Raw genomic sequence first — 15,639 nt, 5'->3', positions numbered from 1 at the left:
TTGGTATGGTAAACCACACCTGGCATATCAATAAACTTTGGTTTGGGTCGGTTGACACCATTCAAGAAAGCCTGGGAAGTTTTTACCTTTCATAGGAGACACCAAACTTATATTTTCTTGTGGTTTCAAGAACTACCTGGACCCTTCCCCTTCCTTTAAAACCTTTAGCATTACCACTTCAGCTGGGGGAAAGTGGCTTTCCTCATTATTAGAACACCATTTTGCACAATCAATGTACTTAGATTTTTTTAATCTTCCTATACTTCTTGTGCTACTACAAAAACAGAAGTAGCACTGCAGTCTGAGCATCATGATGGAATAACATTTAAGATGTTTGCCCCCAGACTCATGGTAATGTGTGCTGGGACACGCAGATATGGTATCTCTGTTTTCCAAAACTTTGTATCAGGTTCAGTACTGGTTTCATTTTTTCAGAAGCTTAGAAAAAAGAGAAAATGTTGCTGAGCAAAGCAGACTGGCAGAAACTCTTGTGAAAGCTGCTCAATTAGAGTTCAATAGACATGGCTCTAGATGGACTTTGTTAGGCTTCACAGACCTAGACTTGGCATGAGTAAAAGGGTGCTTGGAGCAGAAGTCTCCTTTCTTCAGCTAACTGCTCACCACCACTAACCACAAAAATCATCACTTATGCTCCTGGAGGGATGGAAGAGTTTAATAAATTACATAATTCTACACTCTCATTGAGTGAAATGCATTTTGCACAATGAGCACCACACAAACGTTGACTTCTTATTTTTCCTAGACTGGGTCATCCCATGCTTGAAACTACCTTACTGTAAGATTTCACTTTGGGAAGTCATTTCCACTCAACTGTCTTCAATAAGAGTCTCATTTCAGGGGCGACTTTTAGCTTTCTTTCTTTTTTCTTTTTTTTTAAGATTGATTGATTGATTTATACAAGCACTGGGTACAGTCAGAAGCACGGGAGGGTGAGAGGATTCACCAGAGCTGGAACGGGGAACAGAACAGGCAGACTGATGAAATACACTGCTGAGGGGAGCAACGGGAGCGGCAGGAGAGGTCTGCGTGCTATGTGGGACCCTCGCCGGTGGCTGGGGATCGAACCAGCGCTGCAGAGGTTGCGGGCAGCTTCACAGCACAGCACTCAACCACTGCACCACCAGAGGAGGCCCGACTTTTTGCTTTCTTAACACTATGCATCTGACTTGGGTGAGGCAGATGTTATGAGGTAAAACTGCACGTGCCAACTTCAGGTTAGAAACATTACCTCTCAAGATTCTTCAGGATCATTCTTTTGCCTCCTGGGACCTGCTGTAAGAACTTCAGATATGTATATATGGCTTGGCCTGCTCTCCCAGAAAATAGCTCCCATCTCTCACACCTAGTTCTTTGGAGACAGCTTAGTGCACTCCTGTGGACATTTATAGTATATTCAATTCAGCAAGTATTTATCAGGCACCTATGCTATAGACACTAAGAAAGATTCAACAGTGAGTTCAGGGTCTCAAGATGCAATGCTAGAGAAGGGGTGATTGCTCACTGATATCTATGTAGAAGGCAGGATAAGATGTATTATGAGAGGTTCAAATGAAGTTGCCTGGGTTTCAAGATAAAAGATGAGGAAGTAAGCAATGACTTCATTGAAGAAGGGCCATAGAACTGGTTATTAGCTTTTTTCTGCTTTAACAAAGTGACACATGTTCACTATGCTTAGTAATTGAAAGAAAGTAAAAAGCAAATATCCCCTACAATCCCACCACCCGAAATGTCTGACCAACTTTAACATGTATCGTTCCAGGTTTTTGTGTGTTTTTACACAACTGGGAATGAATACACATCATTTGGAAACACACATGTGTAATTTCAAAGCAGACTGAGAGTACTTCCAGTGCCACTAAACTTCCCCTATACACTTTCCATGGCAGTTTATGACTCCATTTTATGACTGAAGCATAATTCATTGGACCCTAGTCACTATCTTTGGATACCTACCAAACATTTTGCTAGTACAAATTATTTTCTATAAAATAAAAAAAAATAGTGATCTGTGTCCTTATTCCTTACAATAAAAATTCCTAGGAAGAATATCTGTATATCCTTAGGACTTTTAATACAGAAAAGTCAAAGTCTTGTTAATCTACATGGCACATTTGCATGAATTAGGGGAAGTGTCCCCTGTAGGTAGGCACAGCTCCATGGGTAAATAGCATGACAGATGCAGGGTGTCTGTCTTTATGGGAAGGTGCCCTTTACAAGACATATAGTTTGATTAGTAAAGGGCAGACCTTAAACAGAACTCAGTTATACTAAATGATAGTCTTGAGGAAGGTTTGATCAAGTTACAGAGCTAATTCTATTTACCTAGTTGGCAATTTATATCTTCTATTTGTCCTTTGTATATACACATATTTTCTTTTTGTATAGGAGAACTGGGGTGTAGGCCAGAGATGTGGGGGGAGAGAGGATTCACCAGAGACAGAGCGGGGAACAGAACAGGCAGATCTACTGAAATACACTGCTGAGGGGAGTGGTGGGCGGGTCAGGACAGGTCTGCTGTGCCATGTGGGTAGCTCCCTTGCCAGGGACTGAACTCAGGCTTTAGTGGTGACAGCGCTGAGACTTAACCCCTAAGCCACCAGGGAGGCACCTGTCTTTTGTCCATTGCCTTCAGTTTTTAATGAAGGCATTGTTTTTAATGAAAAGTGACAAGTTGTCTTTTTCTTTGTTAAGCTGAAGATCTCATTACCTATGCTGTGTATATATTTATCTATTATATATTTATATATACATACAAATATTTATGTATACACATGTACATATACATATTGAATATGTGTGTGTATGTTATTATTGGGAGCATTTTCCGAAAAGGTCTTTTAATTTGCTATTTTTAGAGAATACTAAGGAAAGGAAAAAAATTATATAAAGGGCTAATGACAAGAATAGTTCCAATATGGGAGAACATCTGATGTGATAATCACATTAGTAAGGAAGCATAGGAAGTGTTTGGAAAGCATCAAGTCTTGAGTTGGATCTAGAATGTGCAGAGGGAGAGTACAAAAACATGGTTGTGAAAGGCAGGAATTAAACTGGGTAGAACATTGGGCCTCCCGGTGGCGCAGCAGGTTGAGTGCAGCACTGTGAAACTATCCGCAGCCTCTGCAGCACAGGTTCGATTCCGGCTGTCTGCGGAGATGCCCACATGGCGAAGCAGACCTCTCCTGTCTCACCTGCTGCTCCCCTCAGCAGTGTACTTCATCAATCTGCCTGTTCTGCTCCCAGCTCTGTCTCTGGTGAATCCTCTCACCCTCCCGCACATCTGGCCTGTACCCTGGTTCTTATATGCATGAATAAATAAATCTTAAAAAAAAAAAAGTAAACTGGGTAGAGCATTAATTCACTGGAAAGGGGGTCATTTCTGTTTCTGAGCAAAAAGCAACACACTATGAGCATAACTGTACATACAAATATCAGGAGTAGGGTAGACTAGAGTGGGAATAACTGGAGGTGGGGAGATGAGCTGGGAAGCAATCAAAGTTTCCTATCAAAGTTTCCAATCAAAGCTGAGTTTTCTTAGAACCTGAATGTGCAGGGGTCATTGAGGATGAAAATAGGATAGGATCTAAGAAACAACTGAGGGGAAGAAGAGAGGGGAACTAAAGAGAAACATAAGCTTCAAGCCAGAAGACCAAAAATGATGACATCCTTCCCGGAAACAGGAGGTATGGGGAATGGAGGGGTAACAATAGAGCATGGCTACAGGTACACTGGGCATAATTAATAAGCCAGATGAGGGTAGGAGAGCTGACGACAGACTTCAGTGATAAGCTTGTCTTCCTGATGAAATTGCAGGCTTTTTCACAATAAAGATCTGGAATCTTTACTTTTCTTCTCGTGGTGCATAGGAAAAACTCTGCCTTACATGGATGGTTAAGCAGGAGATCTGACAGCTATTTTCCTGAGACTTTTCCATTCATATTGATTGCTATATTTCTCAACAGCTTAAACACTAGCTCTTTCTTCTCAAAGTTTTGGACTCCTTGTCTTCAATTTAATGAGAAGGAATAAAACACAGAAAATTGTGCTCAGGTGGATTTTCATAGATTTTTTTTTTTTTCTAATTGTCGATGAAATCCAAGCAGGAAGGAGGAGTTTCTAACTCCACATCTTCAACTTAATCACAGATGAACATAACCGATAAAGTATTGGGTATTACTGCATCTTCATTTCCTCAACTTTGGCCTGCATGCCAGACTCTAGTTTCAAATACAACCAATTACTGTATGGATATTGATTTCACAGAGACCCTCACAATCTGGAGAGAAGGCACGACAATAGCTGGGGGTTGGGGGGGGGTGTAGGGTGCTTTCTCTGAAGTTGTGTTATTTGGTGGCTTGAAAGTCAGTATATTTGTGCCATTGAATAATGCTTCTCTTTACAAGAGTTGACTAAACTCTCTTGGCTTCAGTTTTCCCATCTGTAAACCAAGGAAGCTGGATCGTGCTCAAATTCTATGTTGGACTTGAAATCTGTCCATGCATCCATCATCCAATTTCTAAGTGCCAACTATGTGTAAGAGCTGAAACCCCATTAGTGTAGTTTTCCACATTATGCCATTTCTTACCTGATCATAGTAACGCAGGTAATATTTCACGACGTAGTCCACCAGATTAATTCCATTATCCTAGGTTTAAAAGAAAGGTAAATGAAAATCATCCTATGAGCCTCGGGCCATATTACACAGTTGAGTCAGTTTGTGACCCTGATACTTTTAAAATTGGATACCTCTCCCTACTTCTTTTGACACTAGCAAGATTTCCCTCTCTCCTCCTTGTCTCATCCATTTTTTTCTGATATCTAAACAAAGTAATCACATTATACTACCCTTTGTGGGGGGGAAACCCAAACAGGTAATCCACAAGACCTCCAAGTATGGATAAAACAAACAAACACACAAAAGATTGTCTCTTAATATTTTTTGGCATAAAGCCAAGACAGGAGGGGGTGGGGAGTATTACAGAGAACCAGGGACTAGGACAGAAAACCACCCCTCCGTTCCACCTTTCAAAAAAAAGTGTGTTCTTAATGGCGTGAAAAATAATCAGGACAGCTTAAAAGGAACGCCAGGCCACTTTATGACCCTGGGAGGCCAGGGGCGAACAGGCCCTCCCACAAGGCAGCCTTTGTGTCTTGTTCACATGGCTCTAATTCTAATTTGCCTGTGTGTTTCCACTCCCTCCACTCCCCCTGCCCCCATGGGATGCCTAGATATGGGCTGGTTGTTTCTAAAGAGGTAGCTCTGCAGGGGTGTGGAGCCAAATGATAATCAGGCTCAGAGCGTTTGACAGTAGACCTCCAGCCCAATTGTTGTGGGCAAAGGAATCACTCAAATGTTCAGTACAAGTAATGATTCAACAGAGCTGTGCTACTCAGGAGTGAGTTAATTACAAGTAGCAGACACTAAATCTAGACCCCGCCCTTCAGTTAGGGCCCATACTGTATGCTTATCTGCTTTATTCTCAAAGTGTGGTTCAACATATAATTGTGTATGTTTCAGCGAACAAAGATTGGGAATTTTGCCACCAAAATAAGATCTAAGATGAAAAACCCATTTTTCTTTAAAAGTCAAAATAAAGCAAAGAAAAAGATAAGTTGTTAGGGGGAGAGAAAAAATATATATATTAAATATATATATACACATATGTAACATATATATTTAATTAAAGGTGTAGAAGGAAAATTATGGCAGATTTCATTGATGAAAATGAACAAATACCCGACTTTTGACGTCCTTGAGTTTGGGCAGAATTTCTAAGCTATATCCATCTGCTTGTCCCCGAGTTCTATTTCCTCCATTCATATAATTTCCAAAAGCCAGAATAAGAGCTAAAATGTCCTTCACACTCTTCATGTGCAGCAAGCCCTGTGACAGCAAACACTGATTATTATGGAGAATTCCAGATGGAATATTGTTCATTCAACAACAAATATTTACTAAGTTTCCAAAAAGTTTGTTTGGTGGCATCTCAACAATGAGGAGTTGGTGAAATAAAAATACACTGAATTAAGCCATACATGTTTTAAAGATATACTAATAGTCATCATGTTATCCCCTTTCAACGAATTACAAATTGTGCAAGATTTAATATCCAGAATCAAATATTAGTATTTACATTTCCAATGAAGTCAGCTTTATGTTTCAAAAACAAAGTATCTACACATTAAAAACAAAGAGTCATTATAGCTTGGCTTCACATTTCATGACTTCTGAGAGGAAAGGAGTTTAACATTATTTAAGAAGCATCTGTGTTTGGACAATATACCCATATACATGATAGTTAACTTCATACATACACACACACACACACACACACACACATATATATAGTTAACTTCAGGGTAGCAGATGTATTCTTCCCTCTCCCTGGGTATAATTATCAGAGTTGAATATAACATTTTCTAAGGCCATAGTCTATGTTAATTAAGTCTGTGCTGTTATGTCTATTAACTTTTACAGTTTTAAACAGCTTAGGGTTTTCTTCAGCCCTCCATCTCATTTATTTTTCTGCATCTTATCCCCCTACAATTGCAGATTTTCAAGATGATATTTTTTTCTTTTTCTCTACAGTCCTAAATTTATTTCCCTTATTTTAGGATTAAAAAAAGCAAACTGAATTCAACTCAAGTCTGACTTCTGCTCCTGCCATTTAGGGTGTTATTAGAAGGGATATATTTTGTAGAACTTACATTTTCTTTACTGAAATCTCATATTTTACAGAGAAAAATCATATCATCAAATAAGCGATTAAATACTACAGTAACGGCTGAGAGGCATGTCCTGTTATTAAGGACATGGGTCATTGTGAAAAAAAGTCAAGTGCTAGAATTTAACTTTATAATGAATAACAGCAGTGTGGCAAAGTCAACAGAAATTTATTTGCCTATCACTCATTATCATAGTCATTTATTTCATGTATCAAGTCTAGAATCTGTTTAGTTCACTATTTAGACACATTTCACATGATCAAATGCATGTGTCTAAATCCAACTCTTTGGCAATTCAGACAGATGAGTGGATAATTACACTATGTAGGTTGGCTTGAAGAGGCCAGTATGTATAGTGGTAGGTATCTGAGAAAAAAAAAATTTGTGTGTCATTTTTACCCCCCTTCTCCTTTTGTCAGTCTGTCTCACTAATCTGCACACACACACACACATACACACTCAGAGTTGGGCAGGAAGAACATACAATTCTAAGTTAAAAAACCTGAAAAAATCTTTCTAAACGGATTCCAGTTGATCTTTCCAACTTGCCCTTTATTCTTCATCCACTGTAAGGGCAAAGCTGTCTAAAATTAACAGCACACATACCTTAGAAGCTCGTGTGATGATTTCTACCTTTCGGTGCAAGGAGGTGATCCCTTCAGAAAAGACAGATCTGAAGATTATGCACTGGGCACGTTCAGCAAAATTAGGGATCTGGGCTAACTCATGTAAGAATCTGCAAAAAAAATTCAGAATAATCATCTAGCTTCATACACAATCACAAGGAAAATGAAACAGCTGAGAAAATCCAGCCAGAGCATTCCTTATTTGACGATTTCAATTTAACAATTACATAAGGTATAAGATGGACAAATTTAAGGAACTCCAGGGTGTGGCATCATTTCTTTTTATGGGTTTCTATGATGGTGAAAAAATATGTATTGTAAAAATTACACTTTAGGAAGAGAAAGTTAATGCAAGTATACTGAACTATGATAAGTTCTCCGTCTCTGTCTACGCAAACAGCAGACTAAACCCAAATGGAAAGTGTTAATCTTTATGAGGAAAAATACACAATAAACTCCCTTTATAAGGTAGCATTCTCTGAGGCGGTATTTACACAGGTTAAGTCAAGAGAGAGGCAAATGTCTGCAGACAAGTGATTAAAAAAATCTCCATTGAAGTAAGATTACTGCTACTAATTTTTCCTCAGTGAGTTAGATGATAGTGTATAATGATCCTATTCTAAGATGCTTACTTTTTCACAACATCTTACCTACATAGGCAGAGCTCACAGTGCAAAGCTGGGAACAAAGCAGGCAGTCATTAAGCAGACACAATCTAAAGTTTCTTAAAAACTATGGCCAGCCAGATCTTAAAAGCTAAAGGTGAGTGCTGACCTACACACAGAAGCTCACTGTCTGAGCAGCTGGGCACTGGTGCCCTTTGCAAAATTAAGTTGGAAAAGCTACACACTCTCCTGGCCAACCACCAGAGGAAGGGGTATAAACTAAAATGGGTGGAAAAAGTTGGACATGAATTCAAGAAAAGGAGAGAATCCACTAACAGCTATTAAATTCATTTTGGGGTTGAAATGACGATTAACTGATATTTCTGCAAGTCTTGGTCAACTCATAATATCATTCCCTTGACATTTTGCAATTTCTCACCAAGAATGCTTCTACATAGAAGGAAAGCTGGCGCCTCCTTCTTTCCACACCCAAAGAAATACCTCTAGCTTGTCTTCTGTGCCTCCTTGACTTTTCGGGAGATTTGGGTTTCAACAGAGTCTAATTATCAGCTGTTTTGCTTGTTTATTCTCCAACCAGGTCAGGATTATCTTATTTTTAATGACATTGAGATGAAGCAATGAATGTCCAGAAAGCAGAATGCACCTTGTTTAAAGTTCTGTAATTCTCCTTATGAAAGCCATGTGGTTGCATAAAACAACAGAAACTTAAAGGAATTCTAAATTGCACAAGATGAAAAAACTACATTTATGTGTAAATTTCTTCTTCATCAAATGAGTACTAAACTATTTGATCTAATTATCACTGAAATCAAGGGCACAACAGTTTTCCCAAACATGAGCTTGTGGGACTGGTGAGATTTGGTCGTGTGGTGTCTTGGGAAGTTTTATTTATCCAGATGCAGCCGAGAGCTACCTCAGGGACAGGACCCTGTATCTCTCCCCTTCCAAGTGTGGCCGTGAGACACAAATCTCCAAATGGGGCTCAGCTCCCCCAGTTTGTACACTTCCTGGTTGAAACAAACCCAATGAGTGAACAGTGATGGAGCCCACAGAAGAGAAGATACAGATCATCACCTCAGCTCACCAATAAGGACAGAGATGGAAACAAGCAAATGCTGGCTGAATCATTACATGTCTTTAGTCTCAAAAAACATTTAGATAAGTACGAGGAGGCAAGACTATGGGCTCACCAACTTATGCCACCCAGGAGCCTTGCTGGGGTTAGGACTTGCATTCTGAAGATGCTCAGAGAAGCTTAAAGCTCCCGTGTCCTGTGTGGGGGGCAGGGTCTGAAACATATCTGGAGTAGGGGGTGAGGGGAAGAAAGATCACGAATTTGACGGTATTTTTGAATGGAATTAAAAATGTGTTTCTGAAAATTAATACCACGGCATCAGCCACCAAGAATGTGAGTCAGTCCTTTACATGTGAAGTATTGACAGCATATCAGGAGCCGTGCTGACACCTGGGGGCAGAACTGAACTTGTACACAGTTCCTTTTGGCTAATCTGAGAAATGGATCCATCGTTACCATGGAGTGTGACAAATGATGTGCTGGGTTGATAACAGCCAGGGCAGCCTCATCTCTACCACTGCTGCAATGTGCTAAGAGAGCAGGAAGAGGGCTAGCGGTGCCAGTGAGTGTGGGGCAGTGATGAGAAAGCTCCTCAGGCAGCAAAACTCAGAGTACCGGACCAACACAAGGGATGAGAGAGCGTTCAGGGTAACCTGTGGTTTTGGCCTGCACACCTGGTGGAATGCGAAGAATAGGAAATGCTAGAAAAGCGAATTTGGAAAAATGACTCCATGTCACTTTCTGTCCAAAAACAACCATGCAAAGCCTTTAGGAAGAGAACAAGGGTTCCTTTCCTATTTATGTGGGGAGTGCCAAGACACAGGTAAGCTCACAGACGATGAAGGAAGTATCTGACAAATATCTTACCCCCCCAGCTGTGTTTCATACTCTACCTGTCAGAGTAAAGCTGAGAACTCTTCCATACATTCCCAAGGAGAGGGTCTTGGTCAGTGGGCCCTGGGACTTACAAATATTTATGGATTGATTTCTTTCTATGCCAGTTTAACTTTATAACCTAGGGCCAGCAATAGGGCACTAAAATACCCCCCAAAGAAATCATAAACTAGGGATCTTCCCATTTACCCTCCCCCCAAATTCAGGCTTATTTTCCCAGGAAGAACTGGAATGTTAGTCATATACAAGATGGAGTTTCTGCACATCACATTTGTGGGTTATAAGCCCACGGCAGCAATTCAGCTGAGAGGTAGAATGATGCAATGTGATCCCTTATTTTTATGCAACTAAAATTTGCTTTAGCACCCCCTAAACCCCCCAATTGGTATTATCTCAGGTGGGTGTGCACACAGGCGGCTGTGAACACAGCATAATTTTACGTGACAACCTGTGTTCTTCCATAGAAGAGCACAGTAATAGAGCAAGTCAGTGTGTCTTTTATTGGTGGGGGGCCCAAGGCCACTGTGGTTTCAAGTAGAGCATCCTATGATGCTCCTATGATGTCCTCACTCTAGGCCACACGGAAAGCACGCATCAGGCCTGATCAAACCCAGGAGAGAATGAGCTGCCCTCCCCACTATGCCACGGCAGAGTACAAAGACAGTCGAGGGAGTGGCTCCCCGGAGCCTGGTCCCAACAGATGACACCTCTTTGGGAAATGGCTTTCTAAATCCGGTACTGGGGTGCAAGAGAACTGATGAGGTGAGTGATGAGGCCAGCTTCTCCGTGCTGTGATTTATAGGACTGGGCACCATAGGGATCTCAGGAAATTGCAATGTTGCACCATAAATGATTCATATTTTCCAGTATGTAAAACATGCTTATAGTCAACTCACTTGGAGCTACTGGCAAATAAGTTGCCAGAGCATCAGACTCTGGCATAAATCAAACAAATGCTGCACTGTGTAAGAGGTCAGACGCAAAGGTGAAATTCATTTAGGCCTGAAGGCCCTGATTCTCTGTGCCTCTCCCTCCAGCCACCGTGCCTCTCCCTCCAGCCACATCACCTCACGTGGACCTCATGACAGTTCTCCTCGCTGTCCCTAATTGCTGTCCCTCCTTGCTGTTCGGGAAGTCATTACAGTGACCACTTGTATACTTTCAAAATGCTTTCTCTCCAGTTCACCAGGAAGGGAAGCAGGAATAGTTAGCTTATCTATTAATCACCATTAATAGGAGCCCTAGCAAGAAATCTTGAAAAGAAAAATCATGTTATAAAGGCATTAACACAAAAGAAAAAGAGGATCACTTGCTATAGCAGAAAAACTCACTATTCATTTCACGTGGTAGCAGAGAGCACAGATCCCTACAACTTGTTTCTGAATGCCCTGTCCACCGAGGATGAGTTTTACCTTCCTAAATGGTTGGGAAAAGAATCATTAGATGGGCAACATTTCCTCACAGGTAAAAAATGATAACAAATTCAAATTTTAATCTCCATAAATGCAGTTTCATTGGCCACAGCCACCTATGCGTTGATGTATTTTCTATGGTTGCTTTTGTAGTAGTTCCCACAGATGGGGTGGCCCACAAAAGCCCCAAATCCTTCCTCTCTAGTCCTTCTCGGGAATAGTCTGCCAACTTCAGGCTCTGAGTAGAGTGCCATTGCTCAGCTTGGAAGAGCTGGCTCTATTCAGACAATCATGATATTCCTGATTGTCTCTGCTGTGGATGGAATGCTTATATCTCCCCCCAATTCTGTTTTAGATGTTGAAATTCTAACTTCCAGTGGGATAGGACTGGGACTGAAGGGGCCTCTGGGTGGTAGTTAGGCCTTCTGGAGGAACCCATGTGAATGGCATTAGTGTCCTTATGAGAAAAGACACAAGAGCTTGCTGTCTTTCTCTGCTTTCTCTGCTATAAAAAGCTAGCAGTTTACAACCTGGAAGAGGGCCCTCATCAGAACCCCACTGCACTGATGCCCTGCTCTCAGTCTTCCAGCCTCCAGGACTGTGAGAAACAAATCTGCTGTTTATAAAACACCCAGTTTAGGGAGTTTGGTTAATAGCAGCCCAAGCTGACAAAGTTAGGCCCAAATATTCCCCCCATGGCCTTGTTCAGTATCTAAATATCCCACTACTATTCTCTTCATTTTTAGCCATTGGCACCTTAATGGGAGTTAATTTATTTATTAAGAAACAGAACTTGGGGATAGGTATAGGATCAGTTAAGAGTGGAAGGTGGAAGGAGGGTGGGTCCTGCTGATGGAACAGAAGAGCAGTGCAACCCCATTTGTATCGAGTCATAATGTCTTAGGCTTTTTGAACTAACTTTGGAGAGGGACTTCCATGGCGAGCAATGTCTCCAGGGTTCCCAGAATTACCATAAAGGCTTGTCAATCTCTGAGTAAATCCAGAACCCCCCCGCCCATGGTTTTCTGGACTTAAATGCCCCTCCATGTATAGAGTGGGGCACTCTAGAAGACCCAAGGCTAAAGAATGAAGGCCTCCATATAAGCCATAGGCCTTTGGACACTCTCCCGGGCTGAACTGTTATCTCAACCCGATCACTCACTTTCCTCTTTGTTGCCCATCGCTCACCTCTTATCTCCAGGCAGGGAAGGGTGACCGAAGTGGACATGAAGCGCACAAGACAGTGACAGGCAAAGGAGCCCTGTGCCCACTCTGTTCATTCCCACCACTGCACAGATTCCTGGGTGAAGTCTATGTGGTCTGCAGACCCCCAAGAGCCCAGCCAAGCACAAGAGTCACTCAGTTGAGCACCCAAGTTTTCGGTTTTCAAAGGGTGTAGAACAACACCCTCAACTGTAGGGAAACAACTCTAAGAGTGAGTGCAGAGAAGAACAAGCAAAGAGAGGATGAAAAACTCACATCTGAACTGGGCAGAGAAGGTAGAGAAAGTGGGGAGAAAGCTGGCACATTCAGGCTCCATTTACTGGATACAACAGTGAGGAAAATCAGTTTGAATCCTGTGACTCTGACCTCATCCTTTTAACTGCATCAGCAGAACCTTAAACAGAGCAATGACTTCTTCCTTCCTCAGTTACCCTTTTGGCCAGAATGTTTAGTCTAGGAGGAATTAATAAGTTGCTAGAACAAGAGAGGGGAGTCACGAGGGGTGGAGAAAGAGGTTGAGACATATTCTATCCAGCCGCACACATCTCCCGGCTGCTTTCCCAGAGGCAGGCCGCTCTGCTCATGCAACAGGACACGGGCATGACGGTGCTGTGCCTCGCTCACTGCACAATTTACACGGGGAGCCTTAGAGCCAGGAGGCAGGAAGAAAGAGCCTACACTTCTCTTTGAGGCCGAGGAGAAAAGCATTCAAGCATTCTTACTGCTCAGGTTTATCCAGCAGCTTCACCTCCTCTTCTTTGGATGTTTCATAATACTTTCTTATTTTAACCAATTCATCGTCTTGGGCTCGCTGTGTTGAAACAGAAACAAAAAGCACCAAAAAATGAGCAATGTGGGCCTTCCTGGAGGCGCAGGGGTTAAAGAAAGCACTATCAAGCAATTGCCAGCTACTGCAGCATGCAGTAGTTCCTGTCTCGCCCACTGCTCCCCTCAGCAGTGTATTTCAATGGATCCACCTGTTCTGCTCCCCACTCTGTCTCTGGTGAATCCTCTCACCCCTGCCCCCGCACTTCTGGCCTGCATAAATAAGAATTTTAAAAAAAAAAAAAGCAATGAGAATCCATCTAGAGCATTATGTTTCAAAATGTGCCCCTGAACCAGCAGTCACATATGAAACTCGGGATAGGGGTGGGGGATGAGAGGCCTGGGTTCCATAGGATGGAAGTAGGGCCCACCATGAACTGCACCGCCCCCCTCCCCCAGGCTGTGATGGGATCCACTAACCCAGATACCAAGGTGCTGGTCAGGAACCTAGTGCTTTCCCTGCATGTACCCTCATTTGAACTTGAGAGTCTGTGCCTTCATCACTCGCACGCTATGCCAAATCCTGACTACCAAGGACTACGAACGGCTTGGTGATTTTCCAGGTGGAAGGATTCACATTAACCATTTTTCAGACTGCACCCCCTTTCAGTTAGTAAAGATAGGGACATACAGACACTGTGACTCTGCAGGTCTTTGATACTCACATTTTCATATAAGGCTGCCAGGGTTTCCAGATCCACCACAGAGTCATCCACATTGAAAATGGCTGCAGAGAACACAGAAAGAAAGGAAAAGAGAATAAGGGGTTTGATCAGACTCCCCACACCACCTTCTAGTTCATGTCTAGCTTCCAAGCAATATAATATTGCACTTTCTCACACAGTTGCATCCTTTGGCATGTTTCTGCTACCTCTTTTTTTTTGTACCAGGAGTTCCAAATGAAAGAAACCACAATGGTTCCTAATGTTAGCCTCAGCCTTAGGCCTGCCTGGTTTAATTCCTCAAGCTCTGTCTCCTTTCTGAGGTTTAATTTAGTCTCCACAGGAGAAGTGTTTGTGCTTTAAAACTAAATCAGTTTGTAGGTTTGAAGCATAATTTTAAATCTTTCTTCCCGGCTGGTAATTGAAGAGATTTAGTACCTAATGCACCAGAACTGACTCTTGCCCAACCAGGAAGAGAGAAAGAAAAAAGACAATGTTGGCAAATTAAATGAATTCAGGCATGTGATTCCAGGCACCTTCCACGGCCACTGCAAACATCTTGTTTGGATTTTGAAAGATAAGAAAAAGCAATAATTGCATCAATGGCAAATTGAGATTATGGAAACCTCCCATGAGCCAGTCTGAAGGCAAGTTCTCTTTCCCATGTTTTTATTAGGATTCTACTTGTTGTTCTGAATCTTAAATAAGTTGTTTAGCTGTTAACTAATACGCTGATGATTGCAATGAGAGAGGTTCCTTTCCCCATATCCTAGGATACAGACATCAAGATTTTAAAGTCTTAATGGATTTGGCAATCAAAGTGTTTGAAATAGTCAGCTCCACATCTTTAAATAATTATTCAAAACTAATAAGGTTTGTCCCCTCAACCCCACCCCCCTTCTATGACTTTACATTGTGAAATTAACCAGCACGCTAGTAAATTTTCTCCATGGCAGGCTAATTAATTTTATTAAACCAACCAGTGATATTTAGAATGTCTTAAAATTTTGCTCGTCAGCCATTATTCTCTTCAGTGGTGTTACACACGGTTTTCAGAGAAGGTAGGGATCAAGGTAAAGGGCAGGTTGCTTTCAAATTGTTTTGCTTCTTCTGTGGTTTAGAAGCATAGGAACCCCCTTCTACAATTTTAACAAAGTTAATTAACTACGCTGAGATCATGTAACTTCACAGAACACCGAGAAATGTACTTAAAATTCCTTCACTGGCCACCTTCTCTAACTCAGGAGTTAATCAGCAAGCTATTCCTAGAAACGTGGGTGAGTGAGAAAAGAAGAGGTTAATATGCTGGTGACACAGTCACTCGCCTCGGATTCCACGGAGACAAAGGAAAATTACACTTCTGAAAAGGTCACTCTGAAACCACAAAAGAAAAAAAACATAGTTTGAAGAATGAAAGAAAGAGCCAACCCTCGCAGGACTGTAATATTTTTAGTGTGGAGATAAGGTGAATTCACTAATTTCTTTGGTAGAATCATGCGTTTTTAAATGTCTGGTGCTTTAAAAGACCAAATATCCAGGAATGATGTC

General features: G+C 41.6%; 1 protein-coding gene across 7 annotated transcripts in view; it reads right to left on the bottom strand.

Annotated features, from left to right (window-relative positions):
• The window catches only part of FMN1 (formin 1), a 405,806-nt gene that overhangs the window by 132,295 nt on the left and 257,872 nt on the right, over positions 1-15,639 (bottom strand). For all 7 annotated transcript variants that reach the window (XM_054700225.1, XM_054700237.1, XM_054700246.1 and 4 more), the window contains 5 exons: positions 14,095-14,156; positions 13,327-13,415; positions 7,354-7,483; positions 5,759-5,905; positions 4,607-4,666 (listed from right to left, as the gene is read on the bottom strand). In XM_054700225.1, the coding sequence (XP_054556200.1) occupies positions 4,607-4,666; positions 5,759-5,905; positions 7,354-7,483; positions 13,327-13,415; positions 14,095-14,156 (488 nt within the window). The remainder of the gene's footprint in view (positions 1-4,606; positions 4,667-5,758; positions 5,906-7,353; positions 7,484-13,326; positions 13,416-14,094; positions 14,157-15,639) is intronic.

Source organism: Talpa occidentalis, unplaced genomic scaffold (genome assembly GCF_014898055.3).
Source record: "Talpa occidentalis isolate TD23 unplaced genomic scaffold, MPIMG_talOcc4v2.1 talOcc4.11, whole genome shotgun sequence".
Lineage (NCBI taxonomy): Eukaryota > Metazoa > Chordata > Mammalia > Eulipotyphla > Talpidae > Talpa > Talpa occidentalis.
This window is presented reverse-complemented; position numbering and strand designations above follow the sequence as displayed.